Source organism: Schistocerca cancellata, chromosome 1 (genome assembly GCF_023864275.1).
Source record: "Schistocerca cancellata isolate TAMUIC-IGC-003103 chromosome 1, iqSchCanc2.1, whole genome shotgun sequence".
NCBI classification, from domain to species: domain Eukaryota; kingdom Metazoa; phylum Arthropoda; class Insecta; order Orthoptera; family Acrididae; genus Schistocerca; species Schistocerca cancellata.
The window spans coordinates 1133315725-1133334013 of NC_064626.1; the positions used below are offsets into that span (position 1 = coordinate 1133315725).

The following is an 18289-nucleotide window of genomic DNA, read 5'->3' on the forward strand; positions in this document are numbered from 1 at the left end:
GGCACGAAGTCGGCGTTTCAAAACATCCCAAAAGTGTTCTGTGGGATTCAGGTCAGAATTCTGTGCAGGTCAGTCCATTACGGGAATGTTATTGTCGTGTAACCACTCCGGCACAGGCCGTGCATTATGAACAGGTGCTCGATCATGTTGAAAGATGCAGTCGCCATCCCCGAATTTCTCTTCAACAGTGGGCAGTAAGGAGGTGCTTAAAACATCAATGTAGGCCTCTGCTGAGAGAGTGCCATGCAAAACAAAAAAGGGTGCAAGCCCTCTCCATGAAAAAAACGACCACACCATAACACCACTGCCTCCGAATTTTACTGTTGGCACTACACACGCTGGCAGATGATGTTCGCCGGGCATTCGCCACAACCTGCCATCGGATCGTCACATAGTGTACCGAGATTCGTCACCCCACACATCGTTTTTCCACTGTTCAATCTTTTACGCTCCTTACACCAAGCGAGGTGTCGTTTGGCATTTACCGGCGTGATGTGTGGCTTATGAGCAGCCGCTCGAACATGAAATCCAAGTTTTCTCACCTCCCGCCTAACTGTCATAGCACTTGCAGTGGATCCTGATGCAGTTTAGAATTCCTGTGCGATGGTCTGGATACATGCCTGCCTATTACAAATTACGACCCTCTTCAACTGTCGGCGGTCTCTGTCAGTCAAGAGACGATGTCGGCCTGTATGCTTTTGTGCTGTACGTGTCCCTTCACGTTTCCACTTCAGTATCACTCGGACACAGTGGACCTAGGGGTGTTCGGAAGTGTGGATTTGGTTCAAATATCTCTGAGCACAATGGGACTTATCATCTGAGGTCATCAGTCCCCTAGAACTTAGAACTACTTAAACCAAACTAACCTAAGGACAACACAACACATCCATGGCCGAGGCAGGATTCGAACCTGCGACCGTAGCGGTCGCGCGGTTACTGAAGCGCCTAAAACCACGCGGCCACAACGGCCGGCGGAAGTGTGGAAATCTCGCGTACAGACATATGACACAAGTGACACTCAATCACCTGACCACGTTCGAAGTCCTTGAGTTCCTCGGAGCGCCACATTCTGCTCTCTCACGATGTCGCTGATATGGAGTACCTGGTAGCACGTGGCAGCACAATGCACCTAATATGAAAAACGTATGTTTTTGGGAGTGTCCAGATACTATAGATTACATAGTGTAAGTGGTATCTGGTATGACAGGTGCTCAGTCTCTGGTGCGGGTTACTGGGGAGTATTCACAGTGAGGATCTGACGAATTAGACATTACATATGATAGTCACGTAACTTGGCTTGCTGCAACCATCCTAACTGGATATACACTATCTTATTAAAAGTATGCAGACACCCCTAGGTAATGCAGAAATGACCACCAGATGTGACGAGAGGCGAATCCATCAGTATAAAAGCAGGCGGGGGGGCATAGTGTTGTCAGTAGCGAAGCAGTATCAGCTCAACAGATCGGTCAGGTGAGCTTATTGTTTTCAAACATGGACTTGGCTCTAGACCTAGGGTTCGACGTCACTACCCTCTATAGTTTTGGCTTTTGAGCAATAATGGGCTGCCATTCCAACAGAGACATCCAGACATCTCACTGACAGTTTTCCCAACTCAGTTCAAGCCGTCATAAAGGCAAATAGTTTACACAACCCATATTAATGTCCGCTATTGTGTGTCCCGATACTTTTGATCAAATAGTGTGGAATTTTTTGAAAATGAATCAAGAGCTTCTGTGTGAAGCAAGGAAATTAATCATTTCATCTTATGGCTTATAAGGCGCTTGTTCGAACTATTCTTGCGTAATGTTCATCAATATGAGATCCTTACCAGGCAGGCCTGATTGAAGAGATATAGAAGATCCAACGGAGAGTGGCGCGTTTCGTCACGGGATCGTTTAGTCGAGGCGAAAGCGCTACGGAGGTGCCAGAAAGTCCATTTGTAAATGTTACAGGATGGGCGTTGTGCATTGCGGAGAGGTCTACTATTGAAATTTCGGGAGAGCACTTTACAGGAAGATTCGGACAACGTATTACTTTCTCCCATATACAGGGTGGTCCATTGATAGTCACCGGGTCAAATATCTCACGAAAAAAACTTCAAACGAAAAAACTACAAAGAACTGAACTCGTCTAGCTTGAGGGGGAAACCAGATGGCGCTATGGTGGGCCCGCTAGATGGCGCTGCCATAGGTCAAACGGATATCAACTGCGTTTTTTCTAAATAGGAACCCTCCATTTTTTATTACATGTTTGTGTAGTACGTAAAGAAATATGAATGTTTTAGTTGGACCACTGTTTTCGCTTTGTGATCGATGGCGTTGTAATAGTCACAAGCGTATAAGTACGTGGTATCACGTAGCATTCCGCCAGTGCGGACGGTATTTGCTTCGTGATATATTACACGTGCTAAAATGGACCGTTTACCAACTGCGGAAAAGGTCGATATCGTGTTGATGTGTGGCTATTGTAATCAAAATGCCCAATGGGCGTGTTCTATGTGTGCTGCTCGGTTTCCTGGACGACACCATCCAAGTGTCCGGACCGTTCGCCGGATAGTTACATTATTTAAGGAAACAGGAAGTGTTCAGCCACATGTGAAACGTCAAACACGACCTACAACAAATGATGATGCCCAAGTAGGTGTTTCAGCTGCTGTCGTTGCTAATCCGCACATCAGTAGCAGACAAATTGCGCGAGAATCGGGAATCTCAAAAACGTAGGTGTTGAGAATGCTACATCAACATCGATTTCACCCGTACCAAATTTCTATGCACCAGGAATTGCATGGCGACGACTTTGAACGTCGTGTACAGTTCTGCCACTGGGCACAAGAGAAATTACGGAACGATGACAGATTTTTTGCACGCGTTCTATTTAGCGACGAAGCGTCATTCACCAACATTAGTAACGTAAACCGGTATGATATGCGCTATTGGGCAACGGAAAATCCACGATGGCTGCGGCAAGTGGAACATCAGCGACCTTGGCGGGTTAATGTACGGTGCAGCATTATGGGAGGAAGGATAATTGGCCCCCATTTTATCGAAACAATCTAAATGGTGCAATGTATGCTGATTTCCTACGTAATGTTCTACCGATGTTACTATAAGATGTTTCACTATATGACAGAATGGCGATGTACTTCCAACTTGATGGATGTCCGACTCATAGCTCGCGTGCGGTTGAAGCGGTATTGAATAGCATATTTCATGACAGGTGGATTGGTCGTCGAAGCACCATACCATGGCCCGCACGTTCACCGGATCTGACGTCCCCGGATTTCTTTCTGTGGGGAAAGTTGAAGGATATTTGCCATCGTGATCCACCGACAACGCCTGACAACATGCGTCAGCGCATTGTAAATGCATGTGCGAACATTACGGAAGGCGAACTACTCGCTGTTGAGAGGAATGTCGTTACACTTATTGCCAAATGCATTGAGCTTGACGGACATCATTTTGAGCATTTATTGCATTAATGTGGTATTTACAGGTAATCACGCTGTAACAGCATGCGTTCTCAGAAATGATAAGTTCACAAAGGTACATATATCACATTGGAACAACCGAAATAAAATGTTCAAACGTACCTACGTTCTGTATTTTAATTTAAAAAACCTACCTGTTACCGCCGGCCGTGGTGGCCAAGCGGTTAAAGGCGCTACAGTCTGGAACCGTGCGACCGCTACGGTCGCAGGTTCTAATCCTGCCTCGGGCATGGATGTGTGTGATGTCCTTAGGTTAGTTAGGTTTAAGTAGTTCTAAGTTCTAGGGGACTGATGACCTTAGAAGTTATGTCCCATAGTGCTCAGAGCCATTTGAGCCTACCTGTTACCAACTGCCGGCCGTTGTGGCCGAGCGGTTCTAGGCGCTACAGTCTGGAACCGCGCGACCGCTACGGTCGCAGGTTCGAATCCTGCTTCGGGCATGGATGTGTGTGATGTCCTTAGGTTAGTTAGATTTAAGTAGTTCTAAGATCTAGGGGACTGATGACCACAGAGTTTAAATGCCATAGTGCTCAGAGCCATTTTTTGACTCCTGTTCTGCGGGACGGCGGCTCCAGTATCTGATCATTTATACAGTTTTAGCGCATCCAGGGTTTTCTTAATAGCTTAATGTAATTTCCAGGATTGTTTTGGTGGATTTCCTTCCGTATACGTCATCAATCCCAGGTTGTTCCCGTCTTGTAGTGTAGTCGTCGAGGTAGTTTTACACTTAATGTTCCTTCCCTTCCGCTGTTTTGCGACTATATGATAAATAAAGATTTAAATCTCGTTGCGTCGAAGATATTTTTCTATCTTCAAAAGATAGTACCATTGAGGTATTAGCATCACATGAAAAGGTTAGTAATCCCAGTCTAAATGTACGACAGTACTATAACGAAAACATAAAATGCAGATGTGGCGTACCGAATGCATACCCAACACGCCACAAACTGGTGGCGACTCTCATGGAAGCATACAGCTGTCGTTCAGAGTGTAATTTCATATTTTTAGACGGGTCAGAAGCATTTCGTGTAGTGGCTGTCAGAGCCTCTTCGTCCAGGATATGTGACGGCAAAGATGACAGTAATTTTACAGCTTAATGTCCATCAATTCCACCACTTCACTGCCCTTGGTGCATGACGTTCTGGCTCAAATACTAGCTAACACCTCATTGGGAGATAATTGCTTTGGTTGTTAAGTCAACTTTCTTGTTCCTCTGAGTTCTTTACTCACAACTGTGACTTTTCACCTACGTCTACATACAGACACCGCAAGCCACTGTATAGTGCATGGCGGAATGACATCGTACCAATTTATTGATTTTTTGTTATATTCAATTCACGTACTGAGCGTGGGAAAACTACTTATTTAGAGAGCTGGAAGTACGAGCCACAACAAGACAAAAATTTCCAGTAAACATGGACTCCGAAATGAATACTTTAAGAGCTATGAGCAGTTGTTCAGGTGAAAAGAAAAAAATGGTTGAAATGGCTCTGAGCACTATGGGACTTAACTTCTGAGGTCATTAGTCCCCTAGAACTTAGAACTACTTAAACCTAACTAACCTAAGGACATCACACACATCCATGTCCGAGGCAGGATTCGAACCTGCGACCGTAGCGGCCACGCGGTTCCAGACTGTAGCACCTAGAACCGCTCGGCCACTACGGCCGGCTCAGGTGAAAAGATGTGTTGCACAGTAGCAAAGATGAACAAATTCTCATAACTCTTAAGGCATGCATTTTAGAGCCCATGTTTACACGTAATTTTTTCCTTGTTTTGGTCGACACTAACAATTCTCAGAGTACGGAGTATTTTTTTAAGCTTACTGTATACGTCTCTGTACGTGCCCTATCTTATTCTCTAAACCCTACACGCTGGTATGAGTTTTCTTTTGGACATCAGCCGTCTGACTGGTTTGATGAGCCCCGCCACGATTTCCTCTCCTGCGCCAAGTTCTTCACTCACAGAAGCACTTCGGCCAACTATCTATTTGTAGGATACAATCCGTCCTTCCCTACAGCTGCCTCTAGTATCATGAAAGTTATTCCCTGACTTCTTAAAACGAGTCGTATCACTCCAGATCTAACCTACAAGGTTCCGCGATAACTATGTCGTCTTTCATCCAAGGATTCCCATTTAAGTTGTTGAGCATTTCTGTTACGCTTTCATGTGCCCTTCACTGACGTGTTGCGATTCTAGCTGTGTGTCTCTTTATATGACAGACATGTGGGTCCTGAAGACATGACCAGCGAAATCAGGTGAGCAGTCAGATCTCTCCACTAAGGGCCCTAAATAAACATTGTGATTGTGGTGTGCGTACTGTAAGACCTTCAGTACACACACCATCAGATTATTTGACTTGTTGCTCTAACGAAGTAGACGAGTGTCAGCAATATGTCTCGTGGTCTTATCGTGGTGTGTTTATCTTCTACCGTTAGGTCTGACGATAGAAATGCCACTTGCATGCTTAGAGCAGCAGATTGATGGTGACCAACTTTAAACAGAACTTGATTAATTTTCACACACATTTATTAAAATAATAACAAGCATAAAATTACTTAATTTGGTTCTGGATGCTATTTACAATTGACAATCTGAAGTTCCTTTGGTATTGGTACGTTAATCTTATTCTCACATATATCTCTGATACTTGACGAAAATGTCTATACATTTATCTTCATGGCTATTATGGTAATATTATTAGGCGCAGACTGAAACTTGACTATAGACTGGTACAGACAAATGCAGACTGGTACAGACTGGTGGAGACAAATGCAGACTGACTAATCGTAGGTCTGTATACTCGTTATAATACCTCGCGCGTTAATGTATCACTGCGCAAGTGTGATCCGCAAGGTTGGTTGGTTGGTTTAAGGATTAAAGGGACCAATGATCCGCAAGGAGAAAAGGTTCTATGTAAGCAGCAATCTCATTGGCTGCGTTACATATTAATATGCTGATCGGCGGAAGCAGAATTTGGTCCGTCTCTATGGCAGCGCCATCTCGTAGTGCGGAGAAGGACGAGCGCTGTGCCTGCGCTGTTGTGCTTAGCGGGGCGCGCTCTTTTGGGAAAGTTGTGTATGCGCTGACTATGCGAAACTATGTACACAACAGTGATGAAGTCACGGTGCTTACCCAAAATATCATAAAATGGCACTTCACTTCAGAAATTATATTAGGATTACTTTTTGCGTTAGAACTTATAACGGATCTTTTACCGTGGCACAAATTTATTTTCTTTTTTGTTAGATGTTTTCGTTAAATAGCTGAATAAATTGTAATTAGGAATAATTTAATTAAGCAGAGTAGAAAAGATAAAGTCGAAGAGATGTTCATTGGGTGGACATTGTTGTAATGTAACGTCATTGCGTTGTTCGATTGTTAAAACAAGTCGTTTGTGTTCCGTTCTGCTGTTTGGTCGTGCGCGTATCTGAAAGGAATTAATTCGGGGACTATAATAAACTTTCACATAATAGTTACGATTCGATGTCCCGACAAAAGGGGTTAACGTCAGTGTTAATTTGAATTGTGGGCGACAGGATTAGTTTTGACAGATACGTGAAAACGGACGTAACGAAAGTTGTTCGCATATCATCCTTGAACGTGACTTTTTATTTAATTAACGATTGCGGGCTCATTAAAAGCTATTATCTCATGATTAGGATCAATCACTCTTTCCTCCTAGATAGTGATCATTCATTAACATTTACGTCATAAGAAAAAGGATTATTAAAAAAAGTGATGTTAAATGACAATTACGTGTTATTCCGTTAGTGTGGAACCGACGTAATATCTCTGAAATGACATTGATATATAATTTGTGTGAAATACTGAACTGAGATAGGAAGTAAATTGAAACTAGTGAACATTTGATACTGAGACTATAGAAGCAGAAGCGCTTAAGGTTTCTCTTCTCTAAAATGGCAAAATAGGTACGAACTTTAACTCAATAGTCGACATTATGTATTGCAAAGACATTAGCATTTCATACTTATTTTGACGACGCACTGTTAAACAAAGGAACTCTAAATCTAAAAACATAATTAATAACGGTGAACTCCGCTTTAACAAACTGCATTGCGTGTCGTCATCGGGCAATAACTGCTCAATCCTGGAGATGTGTGGTGAAATTAGAAGTCGGGCATATAAAACAAACTTAAAAATCCATTCAAGCTACAGTGGAGTCGGCACAACACGACGTGGGCAGTTATAAACTGCTCAATCTAAAATATCTATGGGTGAGGGTGATGGTTTGCTCCATCCGTGGCGCAAAATAATAGTATTCTCCAGGGCCAATTCTACGACAGCTATTGGTGTATTAAATCTCGATGGGTCGCGAAATGGAAGACCGATGAGCCTTTTCACAGTTACGTCGAGCAGTGTCTCTTGTATACCCGTCGATCGCGTCACATCCCTCTTTTCAGTTTCAAGTTCACAGTGAGCAGGTAAAGATGATTAGAAAATAGTGTCTCCCGCCATGTACGAGTAACTGCCGAGAAATTTCGCCAGATTTCATATAGCCCACAAAATGTAACTGACATGCATTTCCTTCTTCATGACAAATCTAGGCTGCACACTGTAGGTGCAATGAAGACAAGCATGCAGCGTTTCCAGTGAAAAGAGTTTGATCATTCACCAGATGAACCACTGGCTATGAGGACAGCATTCTGGCGAAGGCAACGGGGCGCTGACCAGCGTTGAAAACAGGCGGAAAACACAGCCGGCTGCCTTCTATGACGATGGTATTGGAAATTTGGTACAACGCTACGACACATGTATAAGTCGTAGCGGCGACAATGTTGTTGAGAAGTAGTTGTTGCAAATAAAACATTTTCTATTTTGACTGTGGTTTCCATTTCGCGACCAATTGGATCTTAACAAACGAATAGCTCTCATAAAAGACTGCAGTCTGCATGTACGTCAAAACCTCCATATTTGCAAAATGGGTATCAAAGGGCTAGCAACAGTATAGCACGCAAGTGCCTGACGTAACGTTAAAACGTTTTGTGATTGTTGCACCATGAGAATCTTTCACCTGACTTAAACTGGTAACATTCAAGGCACAGTGCAGAGGCAAGTTATGGGACGGTAATTGACGTCCATGTGGCCAGTTTGAAGTAATGCAGTAGACTGCATCAAGGGTATTCATGGAAGTCGTACGAGCAGTTCCTACAGTATACGACTACAATCATGTGTGAATCGTACAAATGCTCGATAAAAATCGAACAAGCATCTTCTGTCTGCTTCTCATGTTTCCTGAGTTACAGATTTTAAAATATTTGGGGAAAACGCAATAGGTCATCAGCTGGATCAGACCTCATAATCTAGACAATTATTTGTTGTTGATAATGATGGTGATGTTTGGCTCGTATGGCGTTCAACTGCGCGGTCTTCAACGCCCGTACAAAGTCCCGTTTTTGCTCAGTCCAATTTTTTCACAGTCCAATATAGCCACTGTCACGAATGATGATGATTATGAAATGACAAGGACAACACAAACACCGAGCCCCGGGAGGAGAAAATCCCCAACCCGGCCGGGAATCAAACCCGGGACCCCGTGATCAAGAGGTAGCAACGCTAGCCACTAGACCGCGAGCTGCCGTCAATTATCTGTTTAGTATGGGTTCAGGACATATCATTCCACCATTGATAACTATTGACTTTGGAGGCGATTGTACCTAGTTCTCAATCAGTGCTATTTATTCACATTCTCTCTGTACACGTTCAAATCATTTTGAATTATTTAATCCTGTGTTATTACTATTTACCATATTAAATCTATCCTCATTTTTTATGCAGCTATTCTTTAAAAAAGTACAATATATGTAGAAACTCTGGTCCAACGTAAGAGACTGACTGAAGGCCTTTATCCGCTCAGGTTAAAATAAATAAATACACAACATGATTTCCTCTGCAATCATTACATACAGGCACTTTTTTTCGTCCACATGTGATACTCGTTTTACGCATAATTTCATCAGATAGCTCCCCATATGTGGCTTATATGCTGCCATTCTTTTCACCATGCTATTTTATAAATCGAGAAACTGACTCTATCTCTAATCATTTTATATGAAGCGATTTACATCAAGGTAGAGTTTTAAGTGTCATAAGCTTAACAACAGCTCTAAGATACATTCTGTCTATAGCGGGGCACAGAGTTCTTTATGCGCCATGAATTTTTAATTTTTCGTCTGTCTTCTAGTCTTGGAGACAACTATTGACAACAGTGAGAAGTCGCAAGGATGGCCATTGAAATCGGGTTTGCTGTTTCCTGCAGAAGATGTGCATGTGCTTCTTTTTTTCGGCCATTCTCATAACGCCTTTAATCTTCTAGAACTTAGAATGAGGGTACCTAAAAGCAATAATGTTTTCGGCCTCATTCTCGATAAGAAATATAACTATTTTTATATGAAGTTCTCTTTGGACGTGGGGATCAGAGTGAACTTATCTACTGTAGTTTTCGAGATTTCTTGTACAGTTCTGTATAGGCCAGTCTACACCTTCTGATCAAAAGGACCCAGACATCTGTTAGTGGACGGATATGGAGAGTGTCAAAGAATCACCCTTATGAGGACTTGACCTCTGGTCAGGACACTTTCAACTAAGTGTCTGAATGTATATGGAGGAGTGGTAGCCCATACTTCCTCAAGAAATGAAAAAAAAGAGGACACTGTGGTCTGGAGTGAAGCTGACGTTATAGCTTGTTCCAAAGATGTTCCACTGGGTTCAGATCGAGACTCAGGGCAGGCAAGCCAATTTCATGTAAGTTATTATCCACAAACCACTGCCTCACAGATGCTGCTCTATGACTTGACAAATTGTCATACTCATACGATCAATCATCATCTCCAAACTGTTCCTCTACTGTACCTAGTATAAAGCGTTTAAGATGTGTCCATATAATTCCACATTTAGCATTTTCTTAAGCGCAATAAGGGGAGCAACCCCTAACCTCGGAAAACAAATCCGACACCGTAGCATCACCTCCTCCGCATTTCATTGTCGACACTACACACAATGGCAGCTAACGTTCTGCAAGCATTCGCCAAACAAAACCCCTTCCATCGTATTGCCACAGGATGTAGCGCGATTCATCATTCCAAGTCACTTGTTGCCTGTCATCCACTGTCCAGTGGCGCCCCTCTTTACACCAGCTAAAGCGTCGATTAGTATGTACTACAGAAATTTGTGGCTTATGAAGAACTGGTAATTTCTCAGAACATTTCTTGTGGAGAAACGTTGACGTTCATGGAGTCACAACACCTGGTCCGATCACCGCCACAGCCTACCATCGTGGTATAGATGGTCTGATTGAAGCATAATTTCATCAGATAGCTCCCTGCATGTCGCTTTTGAGTACGTCTTCCTGTTTTTATACTGCCATTCTTTTCCCCATGCTATTTTATAAATCGAGAAACTGATTTTATATCTAATCATTTTACATAAGGCGATTTACATCAAGGTAGAGTTTTCAGTGTGATAATGTTTGGCTGGAACCGGTAACCATTGCAAATAAATATACTCACGTTCGGAAGAAACAAAACACTTTGAAGGACTAGAGATAGGACGTTCATATTCACAGGACATGTACATTAGTATGTTCTGCAGAAATGATTAGCATTTCAGTCACCTCGGTTCAACTTAACGTCCTGTTGCCCAGTAGGCACAGGGTTCGCCGGCGACCACGATAACTTGGTCCATGCGTGATGGCGTCAACGCGTATAAGGTTCTGCATTCACCTAGTTCCAAAGTTCATATATAGTGGTTGATGTTGGGTCACAGCGCTGCACCCGTCGTTTCACCATATCCCACACATTTTCGAGTGGCGAAAAGTCTGATGAGCTGGCGCGCCAGGGCAAAAGGCTGACGTCCTGTGACACGAAGAAGGCAAGTGTTCGTGCAGCAACATGTAGTTGTGCATTGTCTTGTTGAAAAATGGCGTCTGGGGTGTTGCAGGATGTCTTTCACCTAGCTCAACCTGGTCACAGTGCCCCGGACACGCACCATCTGTGATTTGTGGTTTTGCCCAGTAGCACGCCACACCGCAAGACCTTCAGCTGGCGCTGTACGTCTTGTCCTAATGCAATCACTGTGATGCAGCTCCCCTGACTGTGGCGAACCAAAATGAGGCGATCGTTTTCAATCAAATGGAACCTGAATTCGTCCGAAAACACTATCTGGTAGCATTCTTGTCCCCAGTGACATCATTACGTACACCATTGCCATCTAGCATATTTCTGCACATTAGTCAAAGGTAGGTGCGGAAGTGGACGACGCGCACGTAAGCCATGCGGTAATAAAAGGCGACGGACTGTCACCCCTCACAAGAGTACGATGTGTTACATTGTTTCATTGTTGCGCCAGATCCGAGTAGGACGCAGATCTATTCAACAGTGCCATTTAGATGAGGTGTCGATCTCCTCGGGAGCTGCGCGGGGTAGCCGCGCGGTCTGGGGCGCCTTGTGACAGTCCGCTCGGCTCTCCCCTTCGGAGGTTCGAGTCCTCCCTCAGGCATGGGTGTGTGTGTTATCCTTAGTGTAAGTTAGTTTAAGTTAGATTAAGTAGTGCATAAGCTTAGGGACCGATGACCTCGGCAGTTTGGCCCCATAAGACCCTACCACAAATTTCCAATTTTTTCTTCTCAGGGGGTGGTCTGATTGGTGTGACCTGACTCATCTCCTTCCGCGAGCCATTCTGCACTCACCCGTTTCACTGCTGAAACACTTCGTCGCACACGAGCAACAATTTTCCGGATGGGTGCATCACATTCTCCCATGCCATAATGCACCCCCTTTCAAAGTCACTGGTTTGACGGTACGGTTCGCGCATACGTCTGCGAGACATCCTGCACGTCTGCTCAAGTCACACTGATCCATTACTCTTGGTTTATAGCGACAACGAGAGCTGCAGGAACATTGTACCAGTAAGTGGTGTTGCGCCGCCATAACGATGGTGGCCTCGAAACCGCGGGCCGACTTCGGTCAAATGCCAACCATCTCTGCAGAACATACTAATGTACATGTCCTGTGAATGTGAACATCCCATCTCTAGTCGTTCAAGACGTTCTGTTTTTTGTGGACATGTGTTTATCTGATTGCAGTCAATACAGTTTTAATCCATTTTCAATTATGAGGAACTACTGGACTATTGTATCCCGTTGTTTTTAATACCAGCTGGACTGCTCGTAGCACTTTGGAACTCATGACGATTCCTTTCGCTGATTTCATGCTCTATTTTACAACCGATCTTCGGAACATTCGATGGCCCTCTCCACCAGCACACGAGGTCTGTCTGCCTGGCCTTGGTTTGGATGTGGTTGTGTCTTTCGCGTTTCACTTCGCAATCACAACACAAACGACAGAACTGGACTGCATTAAAAGGGCTGGGATGTCCTTGATGGATGTGTTACTCAGGTGACGTCCAATGACTAGTCCACGTCCGATGTAGAAGAGCTCTCCCAACAGACCCATTCTGCTGTGACTGCTTTTTTATTGATGACACAGTACTCCCAGCCTCCTTTTATACTGGCAAGTGCGCTTCTCGGTACGACAAGTGGTCACTTCCACGTTGCATGGCGCTGTCTGGACACTTTTTATCAGATCATGTCTGTAGCTATTGAATGCAGTTCTTCATGAGGAAAGTAGGCTGCCCACGGAGCGTTTACCGTTAATAACCATTATTAATAGCCTCTGAGCCGAAGCTGGGTTCACGTCAGTTCGAAAGCATTTAGTGCCCGGCATACATACAAAATATGTTCCCTAGCCTCCGGCACCTGTACACAGCCTCGCCCATCTTTACAGCGACTGTGTAGTATTCGTGAGAACTGAAATCCTCTGGTATTCTTTGTGAAATGGATATTGATGATATTACTGTTCTACCCCGAGGTTAGAACAAGTCTTCGCTTAGGTTCTCACCAGAAAATTCTCGAACTTCCATGCATAAAACAACTTCAGACGTCTGGTTTACAAATGAGTTGTTGTTGTTATGGTCTTCAGTCCTGAGACTGGATTGATGCAGCTCTCCATGCTACTCTATCCTGTGCAAGCTTCTTCATCTCCCAGTACCTACTGCAACCTACATCCTTCTGAATCTGCTTAGTGTATTCATCTCTTGGTCTCCCTCTACGATTTTTACCCGCCACACTGTCCTCCAATACTAAATTGGTGATCCCTTGATGCCTCAGAATGTGTCCTACCAACCGATACCTTCTTCTAGTCAAGTTGTGCCACAAACTCCTCTTCTACCCAATCCTATTCAATACCTCCTCATTAGTTAAGTGATCTACCCATCTAATCTTCAGCATTCTTCTGTAGCACCACATTTCGAAAGCTTCTATTCTCTTCTTGTCCAAACTATTTATCGTCCATGTTTCACTTCCATACATGGCTACACTCCATACAAATACTTTCAGGAACGACTTCCTGACACTTAAATCTATACTCGATGTTAACAAATTTCTCTTCTTCAGAAACGCTTTCCTTACCATTGCCAGTCTACATTTTATATCCTCTCTACTTCGACCATTTTCAGTGATTTTGCTCCCCAAATAGCAAAACTCCTTTACTACTTTAAGCATCTGATTTCCTAATCTAATTCCCTCAACATCACCCGACTTAATTCAACTACATTCCATTATCCTCGTTTTGCTTTTGTTGACGTTCATCTTATATCCTCCTTTCAAGACACTGTCCATTCCGTTCAACTGCTCTTCCAAGTCCTTTACTGTCTCTGACAGAATTACAATGTCATCGGCGAACCTCAAAATTTTTATTTCTTCTCCATGGATTTTAATACCTACTCCGAATTTTTCTTTTGTTTCCTTTACTGCTTGCTCAATATACAGATTGAATAACATCGGGGATAGGATACAACCCTGTCTCACTCCCTTCCCAACCACTGCTTCCCTTTCATGTCCCTTGCCACCTTCAGAATTTGAAAGAGAGTATTTCAGTCAACATTGTCAAAAGCTGTCTCTAAGTCAACAAATGCTAGAAACGTAGGTTTGTCTTTCCGCAATATATCTTCTAAGATAAGTCGTAGGGTCAGTATTGCTTCACGTGTTCCAGTATTTCTACGGAATCCAAACTGATCTTCCCCGAGGTCGGCTTCTGCCAGTTTCTCCATTCGTCTGTAAGGAATTCGCGTTAGTATTTTACAGCTGTGACTTATTAAACTAATAGTTCTGTAATTTTCACAAATTTTCACATCTGTCAACACCTGCTTTATTTGGGATTAGAATTATTATAGTCTTCTTGAAGTCTGAAGGTATTTCGCCTGTCTCATACATCTTGCTCACCAGATGGTAGAGTTTAGTCAGGAATGGCTCTCCCGAGGCTGTCAGTAGTTCTAATGGAATAATGTCTACTCCCGGGGCCTTGTTTCGACTCAGGTCTTTCAGTGCTCTGTCAAACTCTTCACGCAGTATCATATCTCCCATTTTATCTCCATCTACATCCTCTTCCATTTTCATAATATTGTCCTCAAGTACATCGCCCTTGTATAGATACTCTATAAGCCCCTTCCATCTTTCTGTTTTCCCTTCTTTGCTTTGAGCTTGGTTTCCATCTGAGTTCTTGATATTCACACAAGTGGTTCTCTTTTCTCCAAAGGTCTCTTTCATTTTCCTGTAGGCAGTATCTATCTTACCCTTAATGAGATAAGCCTCTGCCGACCTGGGTGGCCGAGCGGTTTTAGGCGCTTCAGTCTGGAACCACGCGACCGCTACGGTCGCAGGTTCGAATTCTGACTCGGGCATGGTTGTGTGTGATGTCCTTAGGTTAGTTAGGTTTACGTAGTTCTAAGTTCTAGGAGACTGATGACCTCAGATGTTAAGTCCCATAGTGCTGAGAGCCATTTGAACCATTTTTGATAAGCCTCTACATCCTTACGTTTGTCCTCCAGCCATCCCTGCTTAGCCATTTTGCACTTCCTGTCGACCTCATTTTTGAGACGTTTGTATTTCCTTTTGTCTGCTTCATTTACTGCATATTTATATTCCCTCCTTTCTCAATTAAATTCAATATTTCTTCTGTTACCCAAGGATTTCTACTAGCCCTCGTCTTTTTACCTAGTTGATATTCTGCTGGCTTCAGTACTTCATCCCTCAAAGCCACCCATTCTTCTTCTACTGTATTTCTTTCCCCCATTCCTGTCAATTGTTCCCTTATGCTCTCCCTGAAACTCTGTAGAACGTCTGTGTTTAGTCAGTTTATCCAGGTCCCATCTCCTTAAATTCCCACCTTTTTGTAGTTTCATCATTTTTTATCTACAGTTCATAACCAATAGATTGTGGTCAGAGTCCACATCTGCCCCTGGAAATGTCTTACAATTTAAAACCTGGTTCCTAAATCTCTGTCTTACCATTATATAATCTATCTGATACCTTCTAGTATCAAGTACAAATGAGTTAATGTGTTAAATATCTGACTTTAAGCAAGTAAGCGAGAAGAGTTTAAAGAATGTTTGTGATTAAAGTTTGTTGAAAGTCGCTAAGTGTTACCATTATGGAATAAAGGATAAATATAGTCTGGGTGATTTGCCCTTTATTTTCAGCAAAACCCAATTTTTCACGCATTGTAGGGTTTATGGCGTTATACCTCCTGAACCACGTGCACCATCCTATAATTTTGCTGTACATTCAGCGGTATACGTAGATACTGCCTGCAGACGGTGTTGCGAATAGAGTAGGCAAAAAAGAAGTAATCTATTAAAACATCATGCGTGATGCTGACGTTTGACTGCAAGAACAGCGAAAATGTAGTAAAAGGTTAACGTTTTTTCTTTCATCATTTTGTGGGGGAAATAGTCTAGAAAAGGTTTGAAATTACGTGTGAAGTTTGTTGAGAGTCGCACTGTGCACTCATTCTCAAATATTGGATGAAGATATCCGGGAATTGTGCGCCGTCAAGCTACGCTGCTTCGAGACGAACACACTTTTTCTATGTGTAATACTTCTCATATATAACACAGGATTATACCTCTTACTGAGAAGATTATGGGAGAAATTTAAATTTTTAACTTCGTCCAACACTTACGCGAAATATTGAAACCAAATTTCATAGGCAAATTACATAGGCAACCTGCAACCGGGATTGGGTTTCACGGCAGCGGTTTGGTAATACAGATAACGCCACAGTTGTTTTAAATTTGACGAATTTTAGCGGGAAAGCACATCAAATATTGCTTTTAGAGCTTTGTGTTTTTAATATCTGAGACGTTCACTACGTTTTTATTATCATTCGTACAGACTGTTCACTACAAGGAAACACTATTGGCTACTCGTGTGTTGAGGATTATTCTGGCAGAACTCTCATAGTATACGACGTAGCGTTGGCATGGGGGCAGTCATTATTTTTCGAGATTCCTCAACGAACTCATGCTATGCAAGTACCAGGCAGCACTGGACTCTCGATCTAAACACAAACTGTGTTGTGACAGTAAATATCGTTTAGCCTATTTCTGATCTGTTTGAGTGCTATGAAAGCTTTTGTCTAGTTCTTCATTCACGTAAATGGGAATCATAGTTAATCTACGTTAGGACATTTAAAAATATTATACTGCCTGTGAAAGTATATTTTCCTATGTACTGTATCAAAGTAAACTGACAGCTTACCTTTCAGTAATGTGTAACTCTTCTTGACTGGTGTATATTGACTATACTGCATAACATATCGCTAATGTTGCTTTTGAGAGTTGAACCTGATAAAACTCTGTCACTAGGGTAACCCTTTCTGCTCTTTCAGGGCTTCATCTTTCCCTGTACACACTCGCTGCTGGCAAAGTGGATCCCACCCAAGGAAAATGCCGTGCTGGGGACCATCGTTTACTCAGGTGAAGTGTGTTCTGCACGGTAACTTTTGCTTCTAACTCATTTATTGGTAAATAAGAAAAGCATCTGTTTCTTTCTCGAACAGTTCGGTGCTATTTCAGTATCTAATGTTACCTGAATCGTGTCAGTTTGGTGACAATAATGTCTTTGACAGATGTTAGCAAATATAAATACAGGAAAAACAGTCCTGGCTGCAGAAGCTAGGTTTATTTAGTCTCGACATGTGACGCGTTTCGTCTGTTTTAGACATCATCAGACAATATGAGGAAATTACAAACTGGTATAAGTATAAATTAATTTGCTATTGAAGACATTAATAAATGAATAAATTATAATAACAAAAGGGAAAAAATGAAATTATAGTATGGCATTGTTGGCTGGGAGGTCCCATTCGGGCTCGGCCGCCAATTGCATGTCTTATTTCAGTAGGCGCCACACTGGGCGACTTGCGGCCGATGATGAAGACGAAATGATGATGAGGACATCACAACACCCAGTTCCGGCCGGGAATCGAACCCGGGTCCACTGCATGGGAGGCAAGCACGTTACCACCCAGCCGAGCAGGCGGACATAACAAAAGGAAGACATGCATCGACTGGACTATGGAAAACAGGGCCACATTTGTGTTCCAGGGGGTGGTGAGGGGTATAAATTTCAACGCATGAAATATTACATCATAACTGAGCTCACAGATAGAAACCCTTGCTAAACGTGACTGAGGCGTCGAAGGTGAATAAAAGTCCAATAGAACCGGAAGGAAACAGCCAGATAGCCACTGTCAATGCTTCATTACATCAACGATAAAATTCTTCCTACTCGTAACCGAGGCATCAAATATGATTAAGAGCCCCAAAGAACTAGGAGGAAACAGCCAGATAGCCACTGTTAATGCTTCATTACTTCGCCTAGAAGCAAAACGATAAAAGGTAATGACAGTAGGCAAAAGAAAGCTACTAAGGCGTGCAAGG

At 43.0% G+C, this 18289-nt stretch overlaps 1 protein-coding gene across 1 annotated transcript in view; it reads left to right on the plus strand.

Moving 5' to 3' along the window:
* LOC126163098 (putative inorganic phosphate cotransporter) overlaps window positions 1-18289 on the plus strand; it is a 168394-nt gene that overhangs the window by 94846 nt on the left and 55259 nt on the right. Inside the window, exon 4 of the mRNA XM_049920018.1 lies at window positions 17236-17323. Coding sequence (XP_049775975.1) covers window positions 17236-17323 — 88 coding nt within the window. The remainder of the gene's footprint in view (window positions 1-17235; window positions 17324-18289) is intronic.